Genomic DNA, 27,676 nt, shown 5'->3' with positions numbered 1-27,676 from the left:
CTTAATTGTTGGAATTGAATGGTAATATTTTATAGATATTTATAAATGTTCGTAGTAGATTATAATTGGAAAATTTAAATAACATTTAATATGATTCATATTATCAATATCGCATTAGACAATCCAGTAAAGTGACTGAATACAAATTTGTGTTTTTATATAAAAATCTACAAATATGTTAAAACGAAATCAGCAGACAAAGATAACTAAATTGGAATTAATTAAGGTGGTGTTTAAGTTCCTATTATTTCACATTATTTAATTATTTGATTATTATTATTATTAATTATTATTTAATTATTTCACAAAATCAGTGGTAGTGTATTGTTCGATGGTTAATTTTGGCTGGGTGTTATGTTCCAATTTAAATTTTGTTTGTTTATTAGTATTTCGTAATAACAGCTGTGGATAATTACGCGCGTGAGTTCTCTCTCTCTCTCTCTCTCTCTCTTTCTCTCTCTTTCTCTCTCTCTCTCTCTCTCCTCTCTCTCTCTCTCTCTCTCTGTTTCTCCCTTCTTTCTTAGTTTTTTGTTCCTTATCATGCAACTAAGACTCATAACTCCATACATAGTTATAATTAAACTTTATAGCCACAAAGACCGTAACGCACACACACAGCATATAAAAGTTTTTGAGTTTTGGACAGACAGTAATCGAACCCGGTCACCGCGAAATGATATCTCTACCTTCTTCTGACTTACAGATAACTCACAGATCATAGAATGAGTACCTTACCTACGTGTGTAAAATTTATTTAATAGTTTTATTTATTATCATGAATAGTACACGTAGAACCTTTTGAAAGTTTTTTATATTTTATTTTTATTCATTTTTATTTTGAAAATGTAATAATAATAACTAAATAATTATGAAAGAAACATAAATAAAATAAAAATTAAGAAAAAAAGATTAAAATTACTGGCACATTATACCAACATCTTGGGAGCTGCAGTGCCGTTAAAATCTTTAAAAAAAAATTATAAATGATATGATCACCCGTACAAAACTCATGTAACGTCTCCGTTGGAATATAGCATTTCAAATATCCACATAATTTTATACATTGCATCTTTTAAAGTACTTCAAATCATCTTTTAATCTCAAATGGGCTAACAGTGATTGATGATAAGGTCAGCTCTGATGGAGTTTAACAAGAAATAACTCTCATTTTTAAGCAGTTTAGATTAGTTTGATTATAGAGAGTTAAATATTTCAATATAGTATTCACCAGTTAATAGAATTTTGGTTATATAAAAATGAATAAATAAGTATAAAATAGATTTTAAATAAATAAATAAATATAAATTGAAATAAAAAAATTAAATAAAATCGACCAGACCAGCTTGTGAACAACCATTAAGTTAATGAACAACAAAGTTGTTATAAATCACATCTGAATGGAAATAATAATAATAATAATAATAATAATAATAATATCAACAATAACCGCAGCAACAACAATGTCGTTATCATTATGAACAAATAGTAGTAAAGATGAAGGTAATGGTGATAACGATTGTCAGCAACAACAACAATAATAATATAAATAATAATAACCATAATACTGATAATAATAATATTAATAAACGTGGAAATAATAATGTGGTGGAGAAGAATAATAATAACAATATTAATAGTATTTTTAAGATGACTCTCTGATCAAATTTATGTCCCTAATGTTCGTATAACATTTTGCAGTGTTATTCATTTCTTCATCCGTTCATTCATTCGTTCGTTCGTTCATTCATTCATTCATTTATTTATTACTTTCGGAAATTTGTCCTTAATTTTTGCAACAGCGTTAAATACTTTTGAAAATCACTTTCATCCCTTCACGCGAAGTTTCGTTATGTTTTTAAGGTTAAATTAATAATCCGTTAATAGCTTGTTTCACCGAATTTCAAACTTCGACAAAAAAAAAACTAAGTGAATTAACTTACACATTACTAATAGGATTAATAATGACGTCATTTCTAATAATAATTTCCGGTATAATTAATTTAATGATCATGAATGTCAAGCATATAGATGGAACTCTACCAACGAAATCATTGTGTTACTGTGGCTATTGCTTATATTCAGATTTGGAAAGAAAATATTTCACTAATTTTAGTGATTATCAGAATTTATGCCCTGCCAGTGGGAATAGTATCGGTTATAAGTTATGGCTGTTGGAAGTTTACAATGATAGTGTCAAAAATTTGTTGAAAGATTTTATTGCGGTGTATAATTTGAGCGGTAGTGTTGTCTACATCCCACTGAATATGAGGTTATCTGGTCAGGAATGGAAGTGGATTGACAACAAACCATGTATGTGTGTGTGTGTGTTTGTGTGTCTGTTTGTGTATATGTGTGTGTATTGTGTGTGTGTGTGTGTGTCCATTATGTGGTTGTATCGGAAAATAAACCCATTCATTTCTTTTAAATTAAAATTTTTTTAGATTCAGACGATGATGGCACGATTAAAAATCAGAGATCTTCACACGAGGTTGCATACCTGACAAAAGTTTCAAATGGGTCTCTGGTTGGATACTTTGCCGCTGAACCTGGCAGCAGTCATCTTTCAAGAGCCATTTGTCAAATACGTGGTCGTGATTTTTACAAAAAAAAGTTTATTTATTGAAATTAAACTAATTTTTATGTGGTTCTTCATTGTTAATTTCAACCCTTTAATTTATTAATTAACATATTAAAATTGTTTTCAAACTCATGAACACAGAAAAGCATTAATGCAGTAGTAGTAGTCTATTGATGATTATAGTAAAAGTGACGGTTTAGTTTGTTGTTGATGCCTTTGACGATGACGTCATTGATGATGTCACTGATGATGTCACTGATGATGTCACTGATGATGTCACAGATGATGTCACTGATGATGTCACTGATGATGTCACAGATGATGTCGCTAATTTAAAATCAAACACATTATTTCCCAGACTTGAGCCAGTGCATGCAGACAGATCTCACCTCCAACAACACCTGCTACAGACAGGCGGAAAAACCAACAACAACATCCACAACTGCATCAACGATGACGTGGTTCGAAGCTGAAAATCTCTGCTTCAAACTAGGTGGCTCGCTGGCTGTATTTGATCAAGTAAATCTTAAACAAGTTAACAAAAGTTGGATTCAGTCGTTGGCTGATGGGAATTATTGGGTTGGGCTTTCTAAAGGGCAGTACATTTGGGCATATTCAAGTTTGTGTTTGGGCATTTTCGAGTTTTTTTGAAAATTTTTTTAGGAAAAATTGATTAAAATTTGATGTTTCGACAGAAAATTTTGTCAGTTACTCGTTGTGGAAGAATGGAGACCCATCGTACTCAGATGCTGCGTGTCCTGCTGTTGATTCAAGCGGTAGTATTAATAGCAATTGGGTTTTTGTACAGTGTTCGAATGCTTTCGTTGTCGTCTGTATGGGAGGTTAGTAAATATTTCAACAATTAAAATAATCAGTTTGATAGTTTGCTAATTTTTATTGTTTTCAAACGATTTTCAAATTCGCAATTTAATAAAAAATTATTTCACAAATATTGGCAGATGCAAACAATGCCCAATCAGAATATACCACTACCCCAGTTACTGTCACCACAAATGGTAGTTTACAGTATCAGCCAGTCCCAACAACAACATCAAAACAACCAATAACACTGGACTCATTAACTTCAACAACAACAACGACAACGTCAAAATCGACATTACCACCATCATCGCCACCATCGCTACCACCCCTATTGACGCAACCACCGATACCACCAACTACTACGCCATCACCAACTACCACTTCATCAACTACAACGACGACTTCACCAACAAAACCAGTCACATCCTCCACCAAAACAACAGTCTCGACAACTACAATGATTTATCAAGGTATGGTTTTGTTTGCGATGTAAGAAGGTTCTTTTTTCAAATTCTTAAAAGGATTTATAATTCTTGATAAACTACGTTCAAACATTCTTAACGAGATTTTATCGTTAAAGAATTTATAAATTTTATTAGAATGGTGATTATTCACCATTTCAAATGATTTAAACTCGTTCTAAAAGGACAAAGATATATTGATAATATATATGCAACATTTTAAGTGGTTCTGCGTATGTCAGAGCTGCAATAGTAAGGACTAAAATAAATGTCTTGATGAAAAGTTCAGAAATTTCACTATTAAATGAAACATTTTCTTGCAACGATGTTTCAGCCCCAGCTACCACATCTCCTGTTGTGCCAACGAAAACGACTACAGCAACGATTACAACAGCCACAAAAGCAACCACAACTACTACAACGGCTACTACTACAACGACGACAATGGCCACTACATTTAACTCTTATCAAAGTTCGACTTTTCGCTCATTTTTGAATTCAAGTTTATAGTTCAAATGATTTTTTTCAAATTTTGTTTCATGATAAATTTGTGAAAGTAAATTTTAGTTGTTTTTATTATTAAATATTATATAAAATTCTGATGGCAAAACGCTCTTGTAGTGACTGTGTTTGAATGCAAGGACATTTCTACCCCTCACATACAATGTACGTGACGGGCGAATTCACATTTATTCCCATACACTGTGTTCGTTTTTGATGTCTTTGGAAATTAATAAAACAGGAAGTCGATATTGATTTAAATTTCTTCGAAACTGAAAAGTAGCCAATGGTTATTTCACAACTTCGTCGACAGATATGATGACAGCTCTGATCCTGGTGGGCATATTGATAGGCGTTTCTTTGGCAATCATCGCCGGGATGGCTTTTTATATCATAAGGCTGGCTGACTGTCATTTTATGTTTTTTAATTGACTCAATTTGCAATATTAAATTTGAAATTAAATACTTTTTTCATTTTATTAGTTATTTTATTCATCAAACAAATAGACTGAACAAGAGACACCAATCCAAAGCTGTGGCAAACCAAGAGGTACCAATGTCAGTAATTTCACGAACATCGCCACGAACAAACGAACGAACAAGTGAACGAACGGCAGAACGAACAGACATTCGAAGAAATGTACAAACAACTATACCACCTTTCAACTTTCCGAGAAGTGTACATGCGAATACACAAAAACGTGTACAGGCGAATGTACAACCAATAATTCCAACAAATTACCCAAGAGATGTGTCAAAAAATGAACAGGAGGAGACAAAAACCAGTCACACTTACATTACAATACTGGAAGACGATGATGACAACCGTGATGATGGTGTTAGAGATTACGACGAGCCCAATCATTACCAATCACTCAATAGCGTCATTTAATCTTTTTTTTTAAATTATTTCTTAATCATCCAACATTATTAATACGATCTTGTTTGCTTTTAAATTATTTGTTAAATAACAAACATTATTAATGTTATTCACTATCAGTAGGAAGTTTTTACATATTAACTTATATTGAAAAACACTTATCGAACTATTGAAATATTTAGGTGTTAAAGACAATTATATCACTGATCAAGATATACAACTATAATTAATAATATTAGTTTTTTTTATAAAGAGACTTTTCAAATTTGCATAGAAATTTTTTTTTTTAATTTTTAAATGTTCTTTATGTTTTTAAAACTATCTCTAACATTTCAATAATTTCACGAGCTTGTTTTTCATCGAGTTGCGCAGTAAAATATTTGAAAGCTCTTATTGTTTCGTGCGATTCTTTAAAATTTACTACTCTAAGAATAAATGTTTTCAGTCAATTCAGCGCACACAATTCATTGTTGGCTGGCCTATTGTCAATTCTTAACTCTTACGAACGTCACATAGTTCTGTTGATAATATTCGTCAACTATTAATGCACGTTTGAAATAATAATTTAATTAAAAAGTTTCAATTATGATGAAAACAATAATATTTTGTTTCGTGTCACTCTGTGTATGTTTGAAATTTGTAGATTCTCAAAACAATAGCTCGATGAAATCTCTATGCGATGAGAATTACTGCTTGTACTCGGACGGCATTTCACGAACATACACCAACATTGAAGCCATGGAAGAGGTCTGCAGACGGTGGGACGTGACAACCTGGATGCTGGAGGTGTACAGCGCTAAGGTTCAACTCCTGGTCAATCAATTTACATTGAGGTACAATTTTAAAGGCGGATACATTGCATTGAACAAAGAAGAAACTATCTCTTTTGGATGGATTTGGATCAACAACAATCGTACGTCTTTATTCTTTTACTATCCTCTCTGAAGTTATATTTTGTTAGTATGGTGTATAATTTTTTTCCAAAAAATGAACTTCAAATAACAATCACGAGAAAATTAAAAACATTTCAGTTCTTAACTCTCTGGGAAGTGTTCAGAACGATGGATATGGTGCAAAGGTGGCATACGTTGTGAAATTTTCAAACAATTCACTTAGCGGGTACATTGCTGTCAATCCAAGCTTTATGCTGACTGGAGCGATATGTCAAATTCAGTGTTAGTAATTTGTTTGTTCAAGGTTAGTTTTTCCAAAGTGCCTAAAAAACCTAGGTCTTCTGTTTAGTATTTTAATGCATTAAAAATGTGCAAATGTTTTTAAGAGTGAATTATAACTTGTTTATGCAATTTATTTTACTTTGTTTATTTAAAAATATAATACGTTGCGATTATGTCAAAATGATTATCTGCCAAGGAGGCTAATGAACAAATTAGTAAATGGATGACAAACGAAGGCAACGCCAACTCAGAAACAAGTGAAATCTCTAGCGTTATTGAGTCAATTGATTCCGATGAAGATACGTTAACTCCTTTACAAACCACCAGTATTAGTTTTGAAGAATATGAAACGGAATCAACAAAATCTAGTGACAATGAGGATGAAGAACAGACGTAAAAACAGCATCCGCAATCTGGAAATGGACACAAAATTCACCAGAAAACGAGAAACACATAAAAAATAGAAACAAGATAATAGTGACCCTAATCTGCCTATGGCCACTGAATTAACTCACCCATTGCTCAACACGTTCAAATTACCCTACCAGGTTCTACAATTAAAAAGTAAAAAAAAGAAATAAATAAAAGGTAAACCATGAAACAAACAATACAATGACAGAGAATGTAGTGTGTATGTGTATGTGCTTTGGAATAGTTGGCGGAAATGACGTCATTTTTTTATTAATCAACAAACTCCTTATTAAACTACCAAGTCTTGACACGTTGAAAGTTTTTGTAAGTAAATAATAAAATTTAAGTATTTTTCTAAAACAATAAAATGTTTTGTGTACACAAAATTATAAATTCAGTGAAAGACGCCAGTGGCTGTATATACGACCGAGATATAGAGGTTGAGGAGATGTGCTACCGACCAGTTGGTGGTGGTGCAATGACTTGGTACGAGGCACAGAACCAATGCCTAATACACGGGGGTTACTTGGCCGTATTCGATAATGTGGATCTAGATGACATTAATCCTGCCCACTTAAAATCCTTGTGGGATGGAAGCTATTGGGTTGGACTGTCGAAAGGATATTTCATCTGGGATCAATCAAGTATGTCATGAATGAAGTTAATAAGACAATTCATGGTTCGTTGAATTACTATACCAAATAACTTTGATTTTTCATTTTTAATAATGCGTTTGAATTCCACGCAGAGAGTATGTTTAGTTTTTCACGTTGGAAAGATAAGTCCCCGAACTCAGGACTGCCTGTTACGGCCATAAACACGTGGGAGGCTGGTTACTGGGAAAACGTGAATCTCACGAATTCATTCACAGTCGTTTGCATGAAAGGTTGATATGGAAATCAATTGGAAAAAAATATGAAAAAATTTATAATACACTAATTTATTTACAAACTTTGTCTTTTTTTGCAGCCTTTCCTACTACAACAGGCTTAACAAGGGAGAAACAATTGCTGATAGCACTGATAGTCATGGCCATTTTGTTTGGGATTTCATTGATTGTTTTTTTGGTAATTGGAATCTGTTTCATCATGTAAGGGTTTTTTTTAATGATTTTACGATTATTTTGATTAAAAATTAAGTAAATTTAATTTATACTACATACTTAATAGTCAATTAATTAATTATACACTGATTTGATTTGTAAATTAACGAATTTTAATTGAAAGTTTGTGATGAAATTTTTAAATCTAAAAAAAGCATAAAATCAATTTTTAATAATTATTTACAAATTCATAAAAAATTTGCAAAAAACTTTTTAGATCAAGAAAATCGAAGACAAACCCCGTAGCATCGCCTGTATACAACAAAGCCCAAGATTTAGGTATGACATCACGAAACCTTTCACCACCAGGGCCAGATGACTCTTACACCAAAATGAACACCACCACCATCAACAATAATCCACCAGATGATGACGGATACCAATATCTCGAGTTTGAAAGACCAAATGAAGAATAAAAAAAATTAACTAAAATATTTTGTTGATTTTTTTTCGTTTTTTGTTGTTGTTGAAGGTTTGATTTTTTCTGAAGTCAGACTAAGCAGATCTCTTTGTGTGAAGTTTTTTACTTTCAAAATTTTTTATAAATTCTCGGTTTTTCAAATTAATAGTATTTCATTTGCTCAAGGTAGTTATTTTCTGTTATTTGAAAACTTTATTATATTTTATGTAAATATTTAATTTAATGTACAATTTATGAATGCTTTTTGTTAGTTACGAATGTTTTAACAAGACAATGATATCTGAACACAAAACTTGTGTTGATTACAAACTATCAAATGAAAAAAATTTGAAAAAAAAAAATACTTTGAAACGGGCTTATTTTAAAAAGTATCGTTTTAAAATTTTAAATTTATAAAACTTAATAGCAAAAATATTAGTAAATCAATTATATATTTTATAAAAAATTTCATTTTATATCTAATGTCTCACTTGAAAATGTTGTTACATTTTGTTGTTAAATGTTGTTTAAATGTTATTATCCAAACCTGTCTAACAAAGATTGCAGTCGTTCTGCTTAATAGAAGTGTATGTAATTATAAGTGAGGATAAGCTGTCATGTAGAACTTTCAGAAACTCTAACATATTGGAAAAACTTTTACAAATTCGTAGTTGAGTTATTAGCGTTAAGAAGCCATGCAAGAACCCGTTGATATCTCTGCTTCCGTGGCACTTTATTTGAGTGTATATGATTTTTATTTGAGTTGAATGATTTCAAAAATGCGACGCAATTATATTTAGACTGCTAGAAGACGTTTATTGGTTTTAAATAATTATAATGTATTCCTCACATATAAAGTAAAGAATAGCGTTATTTACTTATGAATGTTTACAATTACATAAGTGAGATGGTTTTCAAAGTGCATTCAGAAACAACTAATTTTCATTCATTAAGAACTTCATAGATTCGTATATTCTACGTAATGACGTTGGGATTTTATTGCAATGCTTGCCATTGTTTAGTTCGTTGGGTTAAATTTATCTGCTAGTGATTAGTCACATAACAAAAGTTAAGTGCAAATCTAAATTCGTAGTATGTAATCGTATTTCATTCAAAAGATATTAAGCTATTAAGTCACGTTTATATTTAAAATAATTTTAATAATTGAAAATATGAATAAAATTTTGATTTTAAGTTACTTGTTTCTTAATTTAAACGTTTATTCATCAGATACAGTGAACGAGAGTTCTTTAGCAACAGCATGCAACGATAGATACTGCTTATACTCCGACTTATCTTCGAACCTCTACAACAGCGTAGATGAGTTGAAATATTTTTGTACAAAATTGAACATGGGTCTTTGGCTGCTGGAGGTGCATGATTCTGGAATTCAGAATTTGGTAAATCAATTTGTGAAGAATAATCAGATGAATAATAAATTTATACCGCTGAATTTGAAGTTTTCTAGCCTTGGATGGACATGGATTGATAACAGGGCCGGTGAGTTCTTGAATTGAAGTTGAATTGAATTAAAAAATTTTATTCTGAACTTTTATAAAGTTTTTAAATTGATTAAAATCAGCAAAAGTGTCCATTCAAAACGAAAACGTCAGTTCGAAATCCCAAGTGGCCTACGTTACAAAATTTTCAAACAATTCCCTCTTGGGTTATTACGCCGCTGATCCAGACTCTACCTGCTCTGGAGCCATTTGCCAGATTCAAAGTATCGACTATTTTTACATTTTTAGCTATATTTAGCATTATTTCAGCTGAAAATTAAATTTCGTAAATAAAATTACTTATTTTAATATGAAACAGTTGTTATACGAGTGTATGAAAATCAAATCTACGTTTTGAAGACAATTGGGTCATATGCCTCAATCCAATAACATATACCTACCTACTATTGTATAGATTTTATATTTTTATAATTAAAACACATTTATTCATGTGCTTATTAACCCAAAAGCAAGAACTACGTCATTAAAATCTGTAAAAATAAAAACCAGCAGCAAATGATGACGATGGGTGCGCTTACGACAGAGATCTACTGGCCGAGGAAAATTGCTACAGACCTGTGGGCGGTGTTGGTCCGGTTACGTGGTACGAAGCGGAGAACCAGTGTACCCTTCTGGGTGGGTCGTTGGCCGTTCTCGACGGGGTGCAATTAGAGGGGGTGGAAAGTAGTAAGGTACAGTCTCTAGCTGACGGAAATTACTGGGTTGGATTGTCGAGAGGAAGATTTATGTGGGATTACTCCAGTTAGAAGTTTAAATTTATCAAATAAAAATTTTATAAATCCAGTAGCATATTTGATTTTTTTTCTACTAGACAGTTTTGCCAGCTATACTCATTGGAAAAGTAAATTTGTATCGCCAATGTATCCTTGTACGGCCATGAACACAAGCGACAGCAATCTTTGGTTCAACATGCCGTGCTCATACACATACACACCAATCTGCATGAAAAGTTAGTATCATATTAACCAAACTAGTGTTTTTAGTACCCTTCTAGTATTTTTCATTTTACTGACTTTATTTTTTATTTTACTGACTTTTTAATTTTGTCCTCAAGATTTTTAAATGTCAGACTATTATTTTTACCAAATTTAGCGGCGGGATCGCAAGAGCAGACCACGACGTTGAAACAAAACGTTGAAAATCAGAATTCGCTATCCAACCAGGGTTAATTGTTGTCCCATTATGCCGTAAAAATTATAGAAACTCATTTTTTTACTTTCTATACTTTTCAATCATAATTCTTATTAAATTATTGCTACTTCATTTATAAACTTTTAATTAAAAAATTTTTCCTCAAAAATCTAAATTCTAGGTACTAGTAAAGAAATCCAGCTGACAATTGCATTGGTTGTCATCGGCATTCTTTTTGGCATCACGTTGGTATCGCTGATTGTCATCACTATTTGTTACATCAGGTAATTTAAACTTCAACAATCACAAACTTTTATTTGATGTTATGATGACGTGGTCATAAAACATAAAAAAAATTACATTTTCTAGTGAAGTTAAATTTGAAAATTTTTAAGGTCTACCCAGAAAAACACTAGGAAACCGATCAAACCGCTATCTGGGATTGATGTGGGTCAAGATGTTCCGATGACGACAACGAATGTGCGAGAACTTGACGACGGCTCCTACACTAGAATCAACACAGTTGCTACAATCAACCACAACACAACCAGCAACACCAACCCCAACAATCACATTATCAACAGCAACTCCAACAACAATCCCAACAACAATCCTAAAAACAATCCCAGCAGCTATCCCAACAACAATCCTGACAACACAGACTACAGTCCTAGCAGCACAACGTTAAATGGCGATTATAGTGAATATATATCACTCGAATATGAGCAATAAACACTCACATTTGATTGTAAAGTACTGTGAGTATGCTTATTAATTTATCGTGTACTCGTGTGTCATGTATTTATGTTAAACACATATAGTTTTAAAACAAAAAAATACGTTAGTCAGCAGTTTATAAATGTATATAATAATAAATGTCTAATGCACTTGAGTAAAATTTACTTGTATGTAAAAAGTACAATATATTGTGAGTATAGTTAGTTACCTGGCATATTTTCAAAAATGTTTTAAAAATTTTCCGCAAAGAGTGCAGTACAAATTTGGGTACTGATACTTTATATATAGTGTACAAATGTATGTAAAATGATGTTTTATATATAGTGTACTTATGTATTTAAAACAGCGTTTTATGTATAGCACAGTTATATATATATAACAACAGGGGTGGGCTAGCTACGGCCCGTGAAGCTTTTTTATGCAGTCTGCGAGACTTTGATGACCAAAAGAAATGTCATCAGCCAAACATTATGACCAAAAAAGGAGCCACAAACCTTGAAAAAATTTTCCCCCGGGTTGAAAAAATTTGCTATTCAAGTGCATATGCGGCCCTTCAAAGGTAAAATAGTTCTCAATGCGGCCCTCACAGCAAAAAGTTCGCCCACCCCTGTTGTATAACGATGTTTAACGTTTACGTATAAAATTAAAATTAAAGAATAGATATCCAAAAAGTTAATAACGTTTAGAAAAATACAGTTGTTAACAGCAACAATGCATTCATATTTTGTTCAAACAGTAGGATATTACAATCATGAAGTCAAATCAAAATCGATTGCAACCAATGAAATATCTTCTTTCGAAATTTATGAGGCGACTGGTTCTTCGGCCTTCTTGTTATCAGTTGCATTTTCAGATTTGAATTTCCTGCAATTTGTTTATTAGTAATTTTCTGTATTTAGATTGAATTGAAATTGCAGAAAAATTTATTATAAAAATATTAAAAACTCCTACTCTTAAATGGATTTAAAATAGTATTTTAATCATTTAATCAAGATCAGGGCCAGATTTAGAGAAGACAAGCCAGACAGGCCACCAAGAAAGTAAGAAGCCTTTACTATAAAATTAAAAATATCCTAACTACGGCGGGTTTTTACCATCAGTACTTGCTAAAAACACCGGCTTCAATAGAGAAAATTGTAACTAAATATTTATAAAATTTTGAAAGATTTGACAGAAAAAAAATCAAAAACTATAATTAAGGGCCTCCTCCAAACTCTTGTTGATCGTGGGTCTTTACACCTCCCAGTTTGGACATGTTTAAAATGGGACTATCCTGGTTTTTCAACTGCTAATAAGTAGAAAATCTAGAAATCATAAAAAGAAATAACTGACTTCTTGTAAACCAGGTTGTAGTAGGCAGCGCCGATGATTAGGGCGAGCACGGACAGAATTACCACAAGGCAGATGACAACCGTGATAGCTGCAAAAATTAAAAACTAAATGCTTAAATATTTGGAAAAATTGTCGTGCAGTATTTATCGCGCAGTCATAAACATGTAGCTTCTTTATAAGATAACTAAATAAAAATTTATTTATTTATTAGTAACATTTTGTTGTGTAAATAAAAATTTTTATTGAATATATGTATATAATGTTAGCTATATTTTATAGTTTGCAATGAATTGAAATGTTAATAATGATTAAAAAATTGTTCCAGTACCGACGAAAGTTTTAAAATTTACAACAGCAACTGAGAATGATGGTCAGAATTAAAGAAACTATGAACATGCGAAAAATGCGAGCTAACGGTTTGACATGGCTTCATGTGAAAAGGAGGCCTCGGTTGCATCTGTGAAAAATTTCAATAACAATCTATTCTCATTATTTCATTGGTCAAACTGCGTTAGAATCAGCAAATTTAAAATTTTAAAATTAAGTTTGCAGTTTACTAATCAATTAAAATGTTTTTTTTAACAGTTACCAAAAAAATTTGCAGCAAAACGGAACCAATCCCAGTTACATTCAACAGTTAAGCATGTAAACCATTGCATACCAATCAAAATGTAAAAAAAATAACACAGTGAAACACTATCTCGTTATAATTGTATGTATGTTTGGGGGTGTTGTAGTAGTAGTAGTTACAGTAGTAGTAGTAGTAGTAGTAGTAGTAGTAGTAGTAGTAGTAGTAGTAGTAGTGTGTGTGTGTGTGTGTGTATAAATGTGTGTGTGTGTGCTTATTGGTGAGGTGAAGAGATCTTAGTTGACACAAGAGTCAATGAGAGTTCTAGAGAATTTTTTGAGCAAGTTAATTGCAATTGAATTTTCAACACATTTAACAAAAATTTTTGTAAATGTTTCCTGATTTACAAATCAATGATAATTAGTTTTGTGTCCATGATTTTCTTTAGTTTAGGTTTAGAAGCTTAAAATCACTGTTGAACCATAAGAATTACGACGAATTTGCTTGTAAGTAAATGTTAACGCAAAATAATTCAGACAGCAAACCCTAGAAAACTTACGAACGAGGCAAACCAAAGCTTCCTCAACGGAGGCTTTCTCCCATCTGGCCGATAACATCCAACTGTTAGTTAGAGGGTGCAATTGGAAGTAGGCATGGTTTTCCTTCAAGTAGGTGGTGAGCGCCGAGAAGGTAGTCCATACAACTGCCGATCCTTATTTCCAATTTTAAAATATATTTCATTAAATTTTGTTTTATATTTAGGCTATCCAGCACGAAACTATTTTAATTTTATCTAATAATTGAGATAAAAATTTATTATTCTCATCTTGGGCCAATCAATTTTTTTTATTCAGCAAAATTTCTGATATACGAGAAATAATAGTTTTTTATTCCACTTTTTATGAAAGAATGGGAACGATCTAAACGTAGAATGTTAATTGCTGAAAATAAAATTTTTGTTTTAACTATAAATATACCAAATATATAGATACATATAAAAATATACACGATTTGTGTATTTTAGACCAAATAATTTTAGAAAAATAAAAACTATTTAACCATTTTTTTTCCAAGTCCAATAATTTCTTGTAGCTCCAGTCCACATGGAAGACAAATCGGCAACATTTCCCAACTCAGGCTTGTCCAAAAGAGCAAAATCTTGGTCTTCCTTAAAAACCATCATACGTCCGCCTTTTTTAACGCAGAATGACTGAGCTTCGTACCACGAGGTGACCCCATAATATATAACCATGCAATCGCTACCTACGTTGTCACGATGTACCACCTTGTCCTGTTTTATGTCACCTCTCACATCGTCTCCTTCTTCGTTGATTCGGTTCGATATTTGGTCCCATTCGGCTCTCTCCATTCCTATGCTTGCCAACTCGTCATTTCTGATATTGGATGGATCAAGATTGAGTCTAGTATAATTCAACCCGCCTTTTTGAATAACGTCACCAAATTTTGCCAAATGAACGTTCAGTTTACCACTTAATAGAGCATTAAATATTTTTTTTTTAAATCCTCTAGCCACTGTGCTAATAAGAGAGGTAAAATTCATTTCCATGTTGGTGAGATTTTCTTTCATAGTATTGAAAGCCTCAATGTACCGATTGAAATCTTTGGGATCTAGACCGTACTTGGACAGCAGTTCACCTGTAATATTTAATATCACTGATTTTCCGGATGTTGCAATCATAACTCCTAATTTTTTTATGTTCAGTTTTTTGAAATTTTCCATCAACGCTTTAGTGTCTATATCTCCCAAGAGTCTGGCCCAATCAAAATTTTTCAATTTTTTAACTGTAGATATTAATGTATTCACGTTAAACGTTTGATTTTTTATTCCATTTTCTAAATTGGAAATGACATTTTTGATGATATCCAAATCATTGATATCTATGCCGTACATCTTTAACACAGTATTGTTTAATAGTAATTTAAATAAATCATTTCTTTTGTCGTAAATCAATCTGAAAATTCCTCTCCATCCGTCATCGCCTACCATTTTCTTAACGTTAGTCCAAAAATCGCCTTTCAAAACTGAAGTCCAGTTTAACGCCAGCAGAGGGGTAATTATTAAGTTTATCTTATCACAAACAGCAGCTACTTTAACTTTCACTTCGTCCGCTTTAGCGAAAAACCCCCTAATTTTAATATAAACATTATTTAGAATTTCAAAAAGTTCACTCGTTATTTCCAATGTGCTCAGGGTTGAATTTGTTACGTCTGGTTCTCCTAAAAGTTTTATTATTAGACAAAATTTCGAAATATCTACACCGCCGCTCATTAAAGTGCTTTTAACTTTGTCTAAAACATTTTTAATTGCATCATCAATGAATCCTCTTTTGGTGATGAGTCTTTTGAAGAAAATTTCTTTTTTATTCAAATAAGCGATTTCCTTCACGGCCTCAAAATACATTGGAGTCAGTGACTCGTTAATTCCAAAGTGTTTCAATTCACCTTTCTTCAAAATCGTCTGATTGTTCTCTTCAGTTTTTAAGAGATTCTCCAATAATTTCTCATCTAATTTTGAATATTTGGACCAAAACGCATCTATTATAATATAGCTGAGATTAAAATCAGGCAAGGCTCTATTGAAATTAACGTAATTTACACCATACTCCTTCCAATCATCGTCGCTTAGACCCGCAAACACATTAGGTTTACGCGCTAAATTATAAACCATAGCGTTGACTGTCTTATCTATCATATCACGAATCTTATTAAAAAGTTCTGAAAATTTCTCATTTGTAACTCTTTTGTTAATTATTAATTGCTTTGCCAATTGGGTTTCTATATCATATAATCTAATTTTTGAGAGCCCTCTCTTCCTTCTTTTAAATGGTTTCGAGCAATCTTCAGCAGTTTGAGGCAATCTGCAAAGGATTCTGTGCTGCTCCGTGTGGTCTTCAGACACCATCTGCCAGCTTTTGTCGGTAAACTTGATGGCCATGTAGGCGTACGGTTCATTTTTGTAACTTTCGTATTTCGCATGCGTAATGGGCTCTGTAATTTTTTTAAAAATTGCATTAGTTTATTGCAATTAAAAATTATAAAAAAAAGATTTCAGTCAAGTAGAATTCTTTTAATATTTAGCAGATCTATGCTTGCAGTAAATTTATCTTAATCGACCTGGTTTTTTGAAGGCCTCCAAGTTATGAAAGGTTGTTGGATTTGTATGGAACTCCATATTAAGAGGAAAGGATGTTTGTCGTATGTTTTTTTGCTTCTTTATAAACTCCTTCGTTTTAATATGCATTTTTTCATTGTACGGCTCAAGGACGAAGCTTGATTTGAATTTTTTCTTGCAGAAAGCGTCGGCATCGGCGAGATGGTTAATTGTGTCCGTCTTACCCAGAGTGAGGTAAATGTAGCAGTACTCATCGTCCTTATTACACTCGGGTCGCACAGGCATGCCGACAGGTAAGTTTATAACAGCCTCTACTTGTCCTTAAAAAAATGAATCGCGACTTAAATTTTATTTCAATTTAAAAAAAAAATAATTTTTTCATTTTTTCTGACCAGCATTACATGAAAATTTTAGGCTAAATATTTGAATATTCATGCATGTATATTAGATATTGTGTTTGAATTCGGGATCTAAACTTGAGAAGTTATTAAAAGTTTAATGTGTGCTTGATAACAAAAAAGCAAGCGCTTTGCTCATTTTATTGTAAATAGAGAAGAATCTCATTCTTATAATCGCATTCGAAAATTTACTTTTATAGAATATCACACGTTCAACCACATAAAGCTATACAAACATGCACACACACACACACACACACACACACACACACACACACATACACGACTTTATCCTCCCATTGAGCTAGCAATATAAGGTCATTAATTCAAATAATAAATTTTAAAAAAAACAAAATTTAAATAAAAAATTGAATTAAAAAACTTATATTTGTTTTGTAAAATAATAGTACAATTTTAGACGTGACCTTTCAGATGGGCCAGATATAATAAAATGCATGCATTTATCAGCATTTTGCGACCCGCGGTTTTCCAATTTATACTTGGTTAATGGTTAATTCCTATGTACGTATGCATATTTCATTACATTTCATTTAAAACATTCTTTAAACTTTAAAAAATTCAAAAAAAATGTATATTGTTGGTTCGATGAATACGAGAAATTTTTATTCAGAAAATATCGAAATGACGTCAAATGACGGTTTTGTTTGTTTTCATTAAACATATCGACGCGTTTTTTTATATATTATAATTTTTTTAAATCAAATATATTTTTCTTTCTTTTGGTTTTGTTGTTATTTTTTGTTGAAATGTTACTAATGATAATTTTATTTATTTATTTATTGCTACAGATGAAACGTGTGTCTATGAGAAGAGAGTAGTAAATCCACGGATAGCTATATATAATTCGTTATCGACCTACTACTGCTGCTGCTGCTGTTGCTACTACTACTACTACTACAACTACAACTACTACTACTACTATTACTTCTTCCACTATAACAACAACAACTAATAATAATTATTAAATTAATTAAAAATAATAGTGTGTTAATTATGACAAAAATGTTTTTTAGATTCGTAAAAAACCCTTAAATCTTGAAAAAGCTCTGGTGGGATTAAGTCATTAAGTCATTAATGGGCAACATTCTACGCCAGTAATGGGCAAACTTTTTGCTGTGAGGGCCGCATTGAGATCTATTTTACCTTTGAAGGGCCGCATATGTACATAAATAGCAAATTTTTCAACCCGAGCGTGCGGCCCGTGGCCCATAGTTTGCCCACCCCCGTTCTACGCCATTTAGATGTTTCATCGATCGTTTATATTTGTTACTGATGTGGAAAAACTTATTATTTATTTTGAATTTTATAGAGAATTGAACTGCGTTTTAATGATTTTAAGTCGAATTAATTTATAAATCTATAAGTATACTTATAATAATTGCAAAATATGTATAAAAATTCCATGGAAAGTTTTGAATTCCTTTATTAAAATTTTAAAACATTAACTTGTGTTGTGATTGAACATAAACTACTCAGACGCAATTAATTAAAATTGTACACATAACTTAATGCTGAGTGACTGAAATATGCATTGTTCCTACCGTAAATTAAGTGTTTCAACGTTTCAAACGTTTCTAAAAATTCTCATTTTATTCATTAAGAGCCAATTTTCTCCCAAAACTCCATATTTAAAATTTGAATAAAGATTTTAATGAAGAATTTCGATACGGAAAATTATTTTATAATAGAAAATGCTATTACATACCATAATTATACCATAATGCCATATTAACTGAGCCATTTTTCCTAATAAAAGCATGTAAATAAATAAATAAACGAACGAACGAACGAACGAACGAATGAATGAATTAATTAATTAATTAATAAAAGAATGAGTGAGTGAATAAATGAATGAGTAACTATTATAACAAATGATCACCTTCCCAGCTGTCATTGTTTGCCTGGTCGATTTCGACATTTATAACCTCAAACCGGCACTTGAACCCCGCTTACAACGCAATTACTTCACGCAATTAACTCTAAATAAGATCTTCAGCAAGAGTACGAATGAAGATCGTCATTAAGTAGTTACAGGCGAGAACATTACTTCCTAGTTTATATTTGTAAAACTTGATAATGTTTGTGATGTTGATTAGCAACATGATAACATTTTTAATCATTTTATGTTGTATGCAAATAAATGGAAAAGACTTGAAGTGGTTATGTAACGGTAGATACTGCTTGTACTCCGATGGAAATCCAGCTTCTTACTCAAGTGTTGATGAGATGAGAGGAGTTTGTTCAGGCTGGAATATAGGGGTTGGTTGTTGGAGGTGTACGATGCTGAGCTTCAAAATTTGATGGAAGGATTTATTTATTAAAATATATCGCTCTAAACATGAGAAGAAAGGCTGGAGATTGGACGTGGATTAATAACCAGCCATGTATGTTGAGCTTGCTTGTTAACATATCATTGAAATATATTATTTATTGCAGCTTATTTTTATCAATTGAAAGTTCCAACCTCAAGACAGGCTTCAATCCAAAACGAAGCTTTACTACCACAAGTTTCATATTTGGTTTATAATCAAGCACCTCAGAGTACATTTTATTATTATGTTGAATCTTCAAACGCTCAGAGCAATAATGCAATCTGCCAAAATGTCGGTTAGTAATTATTTCTACGAAATGTATTTTTATTAAAAACGATTTCAGTTGCACGGCAATATAGCTCTCAACCTTATCGATGTTCTGTTCAATTTTATCATTTGATTGCAAATTAACTGTTCAATTTCTCCGCTTTAAAATGCGTAATTGTTTTAAGTAACAAATTTTAAACTTCTAAATTTAAAATTATTCACCACAACAGCATCACTCGACTGTGAAAAAAACAGAAGCCTAAGGTATAAAAACATTTGCTACTGGGCAATAAAGAGAGGGAATTTGACTTGGTACGAAGCTAATAATGAATGCATCAAATTGAATAGCACGTTGGCGGTATTTGATGGGGCGGAATTTAATTCTTCTAATAATTTAGGACTGTGGCTGGTAAATACTGGGTTGGATTGTCGAGAGGCCAGTATGTTTGGGATCACTCGAGTTCGTTATTTATTTTATTTTTGCAGAATGATTCTTAAATGTTTGAATTGTAAATTCATCAACCCCACAACAGACAGTTTTGTAAAATTCTCTCAGTGGCTAGGTAGGTGTCCTAATTTTTCTTATTCTTGTATTTTTCTTATTTACACCGACTTGAATAGCAATATGAAATATTGGTTGAATTTGGAATGTCAAAAGAAACAATACGTTATCGTTTGCATGAAAAGTATGTCGAAAACAACTAAATAAATAATTAAGTTTAAAACTGAATAAAAATTATTTTAACAAAAAAAAAACACCAGCCAAAACCACGATGACAATGATGTCGACAAACGTTCCTAACACTGCTTCTGTCACGAAAAGTTCTTTCAAATTTGATTCGACGGTTGCATCTACTGATGGGGTGAAGAGGAATTCTAGCGGTTTGTTTTCACAGAAACAATTTCTCAAATTTTTTCATAATAATTATTTATTGTATTTTAAAATTAATCATTTTTCTGAATTTAAAAAAAATCATTTAAGTTTCATCTGAAAAATTATCTTAAAATACGTTTTTGGCTTCTGTAAAATCAGTCAGACCACAAAACAAGGCAGTTGCTATAGGAGTCGGTGTCGGTTTGTCGCTGTTTGTGGTTCTGGTGTTGGTGGCTACTGCAGCTGTTGTGGTCTACTTGTGGAAAAATAAAATAGGATGGTTGGTACAATGTTTCGGATAATGGAGATATACAACTTTAATTTTACTGCTACGAATTAAAATATTGGAGTTGTTGAATTGTGTAGTTAAAATTTTTTTTTTTGAATTTTTGAGAAGCACTTTTAAACGTACTACTTCTCAAAATTTTTACAACATTCATAGTTTTAAGTATGAACAAGAGGAAGGCAAAGTGGTATATGCAACAGTCGTCAAAAGCAGCAGCAGAAACAACAACAACAGAACCAATACGAGGTACGCAATTTCACAGAGCACCGACGAGCTAGTGTATGCAGAACTTGATTTTCACAAAAACAGCAAAAACAACAACAACGGCAACAAACGCTAAAACAACAACATTAACATCTGTGACAACAATCACGATGACAAAAACACGGATGTCGAATATGATAATATTTTGGATTATGATATTTAAACAGTGAAACAAGTTTTAATGAAACACAGATAAACAATTTTGCGAACTTTAATTATATTTCCTTGAATATTTTTTGGAATAATCTTTATAATTTCTAACTTTTGAACTCATCTGTACATATTTATTATTGAATATTATTTTTTAAAAACAGAAGTTTGTTTTTGCATTTTTTCAAACATTGTAAATTTGTTCAATCGGTTGTGATAATATGTAAAACGTATGATTTGTACTCTTAATGTGTGATCATTCACGAACAAACCAATAGAGCAAATCAATAAAAGACTATTGAAATCAGAAATAGCCTATTGAAAATGATTACAAGATGGCTGAAATATAAACAGTAAACTGTAAATTTACCTATGAGGAACACTTTTTTGAATGATATTTAACTTTGTAAACGAACTTGCACACTTTACAAATATTTGAAACAAATGTTATGTTGATCTTTACTAGGCAGAGCTTTCACTTTATGAGCCATTGTAGCACTAACTGGGTTTGAAAGAAAAAAGAGAATCCCAGCTCATATTAAAGTGTGCTAGGAGTGTGTGTGTGTTTGTGTGTGTGTGTGTGTGTGTGTTTGTGTGTATTGATGTGTGTGGGAGTTAGTGATACTTCTGAGTTATTCAGTGAGAAAAGTAAGAACAAATAAACCAATTTTGAATATTTCTATAATTTATGTCACAATTCCATAATATACATTACAATAATAAAAATTTGTATATAATTAGAAGCAATTCTTACGTTAAAAAAATTTCCCGTCACTTTTTAAGCGCTAATTATAAAAATTTTCGCTGCTGAGTTTAAACAGCCGCATTGTCAGACTGCTTTTAGTTAGGCTCGATTGTTTTAACGTGATAACGATTGAGATACTTAACATATCATTACAAAGAAAAATATAGGAGCGTTAATAACATATGTCCCAATGTTTTGTTTGAATTGAACATTTTTAAAATGTTTAGGAAACCAAATATTATGAAGCTATTTTCTACTATTTTAAGTTATAATTTGTTAACTGTGAATGCGAAGCTAAATGGAAAAGAATTGAAGTCATTATGTAGCGATAGTACTGCTTGTACTCCGATGGAACTCCAGCTTACTACACAAGTGTTGAAGCGATGAGAGGAGTGTGGAACATGGGTGTTTGGTTGTTGGAGGTGTACGATGCTGAGCATCAAAATTTGGTGGAACGATTTATCGATAAATACAATTTTAAAGATAAATAAATAAATATGAGAAGAAACACGCAAGGATGGATGTGGATCAACAACCAGCCACGTTTGTTCAGTTTATTTCACGAAAGTCAAATAATTTTGTCAATTATATTATTAATTTATGAGACACATACTATATTTTTGAATCGTGATTTCAAGAATCTTCAATTTTAAGAATATGTGAGCTTAGTTAAAATTCATGAAATGACAGTAAACATTCGTTATAAATAGGAACAACACGTTAAAACAAATTTTCCAACCTTCATACAGTTGAATTTTCCTGAATATAAATAGAATTCATTGTATAGCCTGCTTGCGCATGGAGCTTCTTTGTTTCTCAAGTAAACTTTCTCACGTTCTTGATTTGCTGATGAAGTGAGATAGTTATCGGCATTTGAGATATATAACTGTTGGGAATGTTAGTTACATCTGTAGCACTTCCTTGTTCAATTTGAAATTTTGTAAAATGTTTCTCTTATCAAATATCATGAAATTAATTTTTTTAATTTTCGGTTTTAATTTGTTTGATGTACATGCAGAGTTAAGTGATGGAAAAGAATTAAAGTCATTATGTAACGATAGGTACTGCTTGTACTCCAATGGAACATCAACTTCCTACACAAGTGTTGATGAGATGAGAGGTGTTTGTACAGGCTGGAACATGAGTGTTTGGTTGTTGGAGGTGTACGATGCTGAGCTTCAAAATTTGACGGAACGATTTATCGATATTTACAATTTTAAAGATAAAAATATTCCATTGAATATGAGAAGAAACACGCAAGGATGGATGTGGATCAACAACCAGCCACGTTTGTTCAGTTTATTTCACGAAAGTCAATAAATTTTGTCAATTATATTCAAATTGTTACTGAAATTGTTTCAGTTTTGAATCAGACGTCAATTACAAATCAATATGAAACTAGGAGTGTTTCTTACATGTTAAAAAGCCCAAATTCTGACGAAGTTGAATATTTGGGTGCTGGAAACGAAAACACTTGTGACAGAGCAATTTGTCAAATTTTAAGTTTGTGTTGTTTCATATTTTTCAGGCAAATATATAATTATTCAAGAAAATTTAAAGTATTTTAAAAAGTAATTTAAAAGTTTAAATAAAAAAACATTTATTAGTTTTTAAAACAACCAAACTGGCATCTTTTCAATTTTTTAACTAGAACTATCATTGTAATAGAATGAAAACTAATGTTAGTTCATAATTTGTTCATTTGTTTTTTAATAAACTCATGCACAGAAACGACTAATTGCAAAACGAGCGAGAGTCTACAGTATAAAAACTTTTGTTATTTGCCAATTTTGAGAGAGCCAATGTATTGGCACGAAGCTCAAAATGAATGCATCAAGTTGAATGGCACATTGGCAGTGTTTGATGGTATGGATTTGAATAGCTACAATAAAACGTGGGTGCAATCATTAGTGGCTGATAAATACTTGATTGGATTGGCCCGAGGACAATTTATGTGGGATCACTCAAGTTTGTTACATGTTCTTATACGAATGTCAATTTAATAAAGTTAATTTGGTTAATGCGTCTGCAGACAGTTTTGTTAATTTCTCTCAATGGAGAGATAGAAATCTCAATTTGAGTTTTTCATGCCCCGTCATCTACAACCTGAAAGTTTGGGTGAACCTGAATTGTCCAAGATATTCATACGTTGTTGTGTGCATGAAAGGTATTTTCCACAAAACCTGATTCATCAAAAAATAACGTATTATTAATTTGTTCCAGAAAACCCAAATATATCTCTGAACACCGGAAAATCACTTATTGTATCTGGGAATTATACGACACCTAGCACAACATCAGCAATAATTAACGTTAACATCACCAAGGACCCCGGCTTCAGCAGTATGTCATACTTTCGTAACCAACCTTTATCAAATATTTTGTATTTAGATCGAAGTCATACATTATTCAAAATTAAAATATTACATAAATCCTTTAAATCCTAAATCACGCCAGCAAAACTGGGTGAACAACAAAACATCAACTCTATGGCCATCGGAATTGGAGTTGGAGTGTCGTTGTTTGTGTTGTTGTCGGTGGCTGTAGTTGTGCTGGTTGTCTGCTTGTGGAGGAAGAAAAAAATGTGGTAGTTGAATTAATTTGGCTAATAATTAGTCCTAGCAATTGTTGTATTTAAGTTTTTTTAGAAACAACATTTCCATTGTTTTTATTATAAAAATTTTTAAACGCATGTAATTTGAGGACAGTTTTGTATTTTAACACAAAAACAAAATGTTTGCTAGACATTTAAAAATTATTTTTGAAAAAAAGTTAGCTAAGTTACTGTTTGTACTTGTTCTGTAATATGTGACTAAAACCGCGAAAATGTTCTTATACAAACATTATTTTATTTTTCTAAATTTTTCAACAGTTTTAAAAAAACCTCAAGCGAAAATAAAATCTTGTATGCAACGGCCATCAACAACATCAACATAAACAACAGCAACAACAACACTAACAACAACATAACCAGATCGGCAACCATACATGCCTCAACAAGCAGCAACAACAACAACGACGCATCAACAAACAACAACATGCTGGTGTATGCCGACCTCGATTTCCACAACAACGACAAAAATAGTAAAACCACCACCAACAACAACAACAGTAGCAGCAGCTTCAGCAACAGCAACGAAAGCAGAAAAAACTATGACAATGTTGAAGTTTATGGTATCCATAGTAACAGCAGAGAATAAATGTCTAACTAAACTATGTACTATGTCTAGCGCGCTATACAAATGAGTTTATTATTGTTATTATAAATATTATTACGATTATTTTCGTACTTTTAGATATGTTATTTGTAAATAAAGCCATTTTAGGTATTAGTTAGAGCCTGAATCTTTTAATATTTTATAATATCGCTTTGTTTTAAACATAGATGGCGACTCTAAGTGGTTTTTTATTGCTTTCACAATTGTTATTGCTTTGTCAATTGTTCTAGAGTTAGATTTATATATTATATCCATATATTAATAATTGAAAGAATTAAATTTGTTTAATCAATTATATCTTTAGTTGTACAATAATTAAATTGACTTTTTCGGATTGAAAAATTATTATACTTTTCATGATAAAACCATACCGTAAATTTTTGCTGGTTGAAAAATAAAATATATGCAGTCAGTAATGTTCTAAAGCTTTTTTTCTAAAATAATTAAAGAGAAACAAAATATATTTAAAATATTTGATAAAATTTCTATTATAATTTCTAAAAAAATGATTTTCGTAAATTTTTTCATTTTAGTTACATTGCTGATGTATCCAACTTTTAAATAGTCTATTCATAAAGATATTATTATAACAAATTCAAGGTTATTACAAAATATAACTCAGTATATTTAGAGTGACATAGAGAAGGATTGTTCGCATTTGAACATTAGATCTTTTATCATCTATCCAAATCTATATATCATTATTCAAGATATATATATATTTAATGAAGGAATGAGCTAAAGCAGTTATATTTATATACTTGTTTCAAAATTGGGATTAGAAGAAACTCAGCGTAAAATACATTCAGTGACTCATTAAACCATTGAAAAGAACGTCATTTCCGTCAGAATAATTTTGCATATTACAAAATAGAGAAAGAATAATTTATAATTTTGTTTTAAAATAATAAAAAAATTAATCACAAAGAAAAACATTGCCATATTATAATCACTGAAGAAGAGCCGAAATTTTCCAAACTATCAAAATTTACGCTTTTTACTAGCGTCTTCATAAGCCGTTGTCATTGTTAGGCTCAGTCACAAAGTTATTGAATATTCATGATGCTTTTTATTAAAGAAAAATACATTGTATGCTTGCTTGTTCTTATTACAATCAAATTTAGTGTTGTTGCTCATAGATTTGAAACTGTTGTATAATATTATGTATATAAAATCGTAATTGTTACAATCAACAATATGACTTAACTTTGGAGGTCTAGAATTAAAAATTAATGATTCAGATAATTTGAAGTATTTAATTTAAGATGTTTTATGTCTGCCTGCTCTTATTACAATCAAATTCGGTGCTGTTGCTTATAGATTTGAAACTGTTGTATAATATTATGTATATAAAATCGTAATTGTTACAATCAACAATAAGACTCAACTAATTTGGAGGTCTAGAATTAAAAATTAATGATTCAGATAATTTGAAGTATTTAATTTTGATAAAATAGGAAATTGTAAGATGTTACATAAAAATCACAAGTCAAATCAAATTAATTAAAATTAAAATGTTTTAAAAGAAAATAATATTCAACGTTCTTTTTATAAAATTTTTGTTAATAATACACGACAAACTTTAAAATGCTAGACAAACTAATCCTAACCCAGTTGTTTATCACCTTAACAATTTTCCAAAACCGGGCAAATAATGTTATAAGCATGTCGAACAACATCTCGAAATACTGCAACAACAAATACTGCCTATATACGGATAATCCAAAATTGCACACCGTAGATGGCGCTAACACAACATGCCTAATGCACAATATGCATGGTTGGATGATTGAAATTTTCGATTTATCGGTCAAAACTTTGTTGGATGAATTTTTAGTGGAATACGACTTGAGTTACAAATACATTCTGTTGAATACAAAAATTTTGAATGGCTGGAGTTGGATTGGCGATGAAAAAAGTGAGAAATTTGCACTATTGATGAAAGTATTTTTTGTATTTTGTAATTAAAAAAATGTTTTTCAAAAATAAAATAATGAAAACATCGACAGAAAGTTTCAACACGGAAAACCTCCAGTCAGACCCAACGAATCCATTTGATTCAGAAGATGTCGGATACCTAAGCGTAAACTCTTCATCCAGATTTTCATTCCAGCTCTATGCAACTTCTGCCGGAGCAAATAAAACCAAAGCTCTCTGTCAAATAAACAGTTAGTCATTTGTTTCAATGTTTTACTAAATTTTTGGCTGGAATAAAAACATATATATAAAGTAAAATATATTAATATAACATTTAGGAAAAGCAAATGAGAAACATATTTCTCCTGAAATTTCACAGACTTCAGTTCTTGTTTAAAAAAGAGCAAAAACAGCAGCGAGTGTTTCTTCAAGCTGGGAGATGGTAGGAGAAACATGACGTGGTACAATGCTC

The 27,676-nt window shown here is 31.4% G+C and overlaps 4 protein-coding genes across 4 annotated transcripts; all 4 read left to right on the top strand.

The window, feature by feature from the left end:
* Nucleotides 1-1,961: 1,961 nt before the first annotated feature.
* Nucleotides 1,962-11,713, top strand: HELRODRAFT_177372 (hypothetical protein; the record flags this gene model as incomplete). Its single annotated transcript, XM_009025573.1, has 20 exons — nucleotides 1,962-2,310; nucleotides 2,442-2,588; nucleotides 2,937-3,197; nucleotides 3,274-3,420; nucleotides 3,538-3,575; nucleotides 4,870-4,920; nucleotides 5,072-5,198; nucleotides 5,886-6,155; nucleotides 6,274-6,417; nucleotides 7,227-7,472; nucleotides 7,577-7,714; nucleotides 7,798-7,918; nucleotides 8,148-8,209; nucleotides 9,561-9,830; nucleotides 9,913-10,053; nucleotides 10,343-10,591; nucleotides 10,662-10,799; nucleotides 10,943-11,014; nucleotides 11,163-11,265; nucleotides 11,377-11,713. 20 exons carry the CDS (start codon nucleotides 1,962-1,964, stop codon nucleotides 11,711-11,713), a joined length of 3,411 nt encoding a protein of 1,136 aa, XP_009023821.1.
* A 7,329-nt stretch (nucleotides 11,714-19,042) lies between these two features.
* Nucleotides 19,043-20,926, top strand: HELRODRAFT_177370 (hypothetical protein; the record flags this gene model as incomplete). The annotated part of the gene is made up of 6 exons (XM_009025572.1): nucleotides 19,043-19,172; nucleotides 19,321-19,430; nucleotides 19,646-19,778; nucleotides 19,981-20,190; nucleotides 20,513-20,632; nucleotides 20,784-20,926. The coding sequence occupies 6 exons, from the start codon at nucleotides 19,043-19,045 to the stop codon at nucleotides 20,924-20,926; spliced, it is 846 nt and encodes a 281-aa protein (XP_009023820.1).
* Nucleotides 20,927-23,014: 2,088 nt separating this feature from the next.
* On the top strand, nucleotides 23,015-25,269 carry HELRODRAFT_177369 (hypothetical protein; the record flags this gene model as incomplete). The annotated part of the gene is made up of 7 exons (XM_009025571.1): nucleotides 23,015-23,357; nucleotides 23,432-23,572; nucleotides 23,798-24,037; nucleotides 24,102-24,236; nucleotides 24,293-24,412; nucleotides 24,527-24,656; nucleotides 24,942-25,269. The coding sequence occupies 7 exons, from the start codon at nucleotides 23,015-23,017 to the stop codon at nucleotides 25,267-25,269; spliced, it is 1,437 nt and encodes a 478-aa protein (XP_009023819.1).
* A 1,683-nt stretch (nucleotides 25,270-26,952) lies between these two features.
* HELRODRAFT_177368 (hypothetical protein) lies at nucleotides 26,953-27,460 on the top strand (the record flags this gene model as incomplete). Its single annotated transcript, XM_009025570.1, has 2 exons — nucleotides 26,953-27,205; nucleotides 27,297-27,460. The coding sequence occupies 2 exons, from the start codon at nucleotides 26,953-26,955 to the stop codon at nucleotides 27,458-27,460; spliced, it is 417 nt and encodes a 138-aa protein (XP_009023818.1).
* Between the last annotated feature and the right edge of the window lie 216 nt (nucleotides 27,461-27,676).

This window comes from Helobdella robusta (genome assembly GCF_000326865.2).
Source record: "Helobdella robusta unplaced genomic scaffold HELROscaffold_42, whole genome shotgun sequence".
Lineage (NCBI taxonomy): Eukaryota > Metazoa > Annelida > Clitellata > Rhynchobdellida > Glossiphoniidae > Helobdella > Helobdella robusta.
Note: the sequence above shows the minus strand (reverse complement) of the source record. Positions and strands in the feature narration are given on the sequence as shown.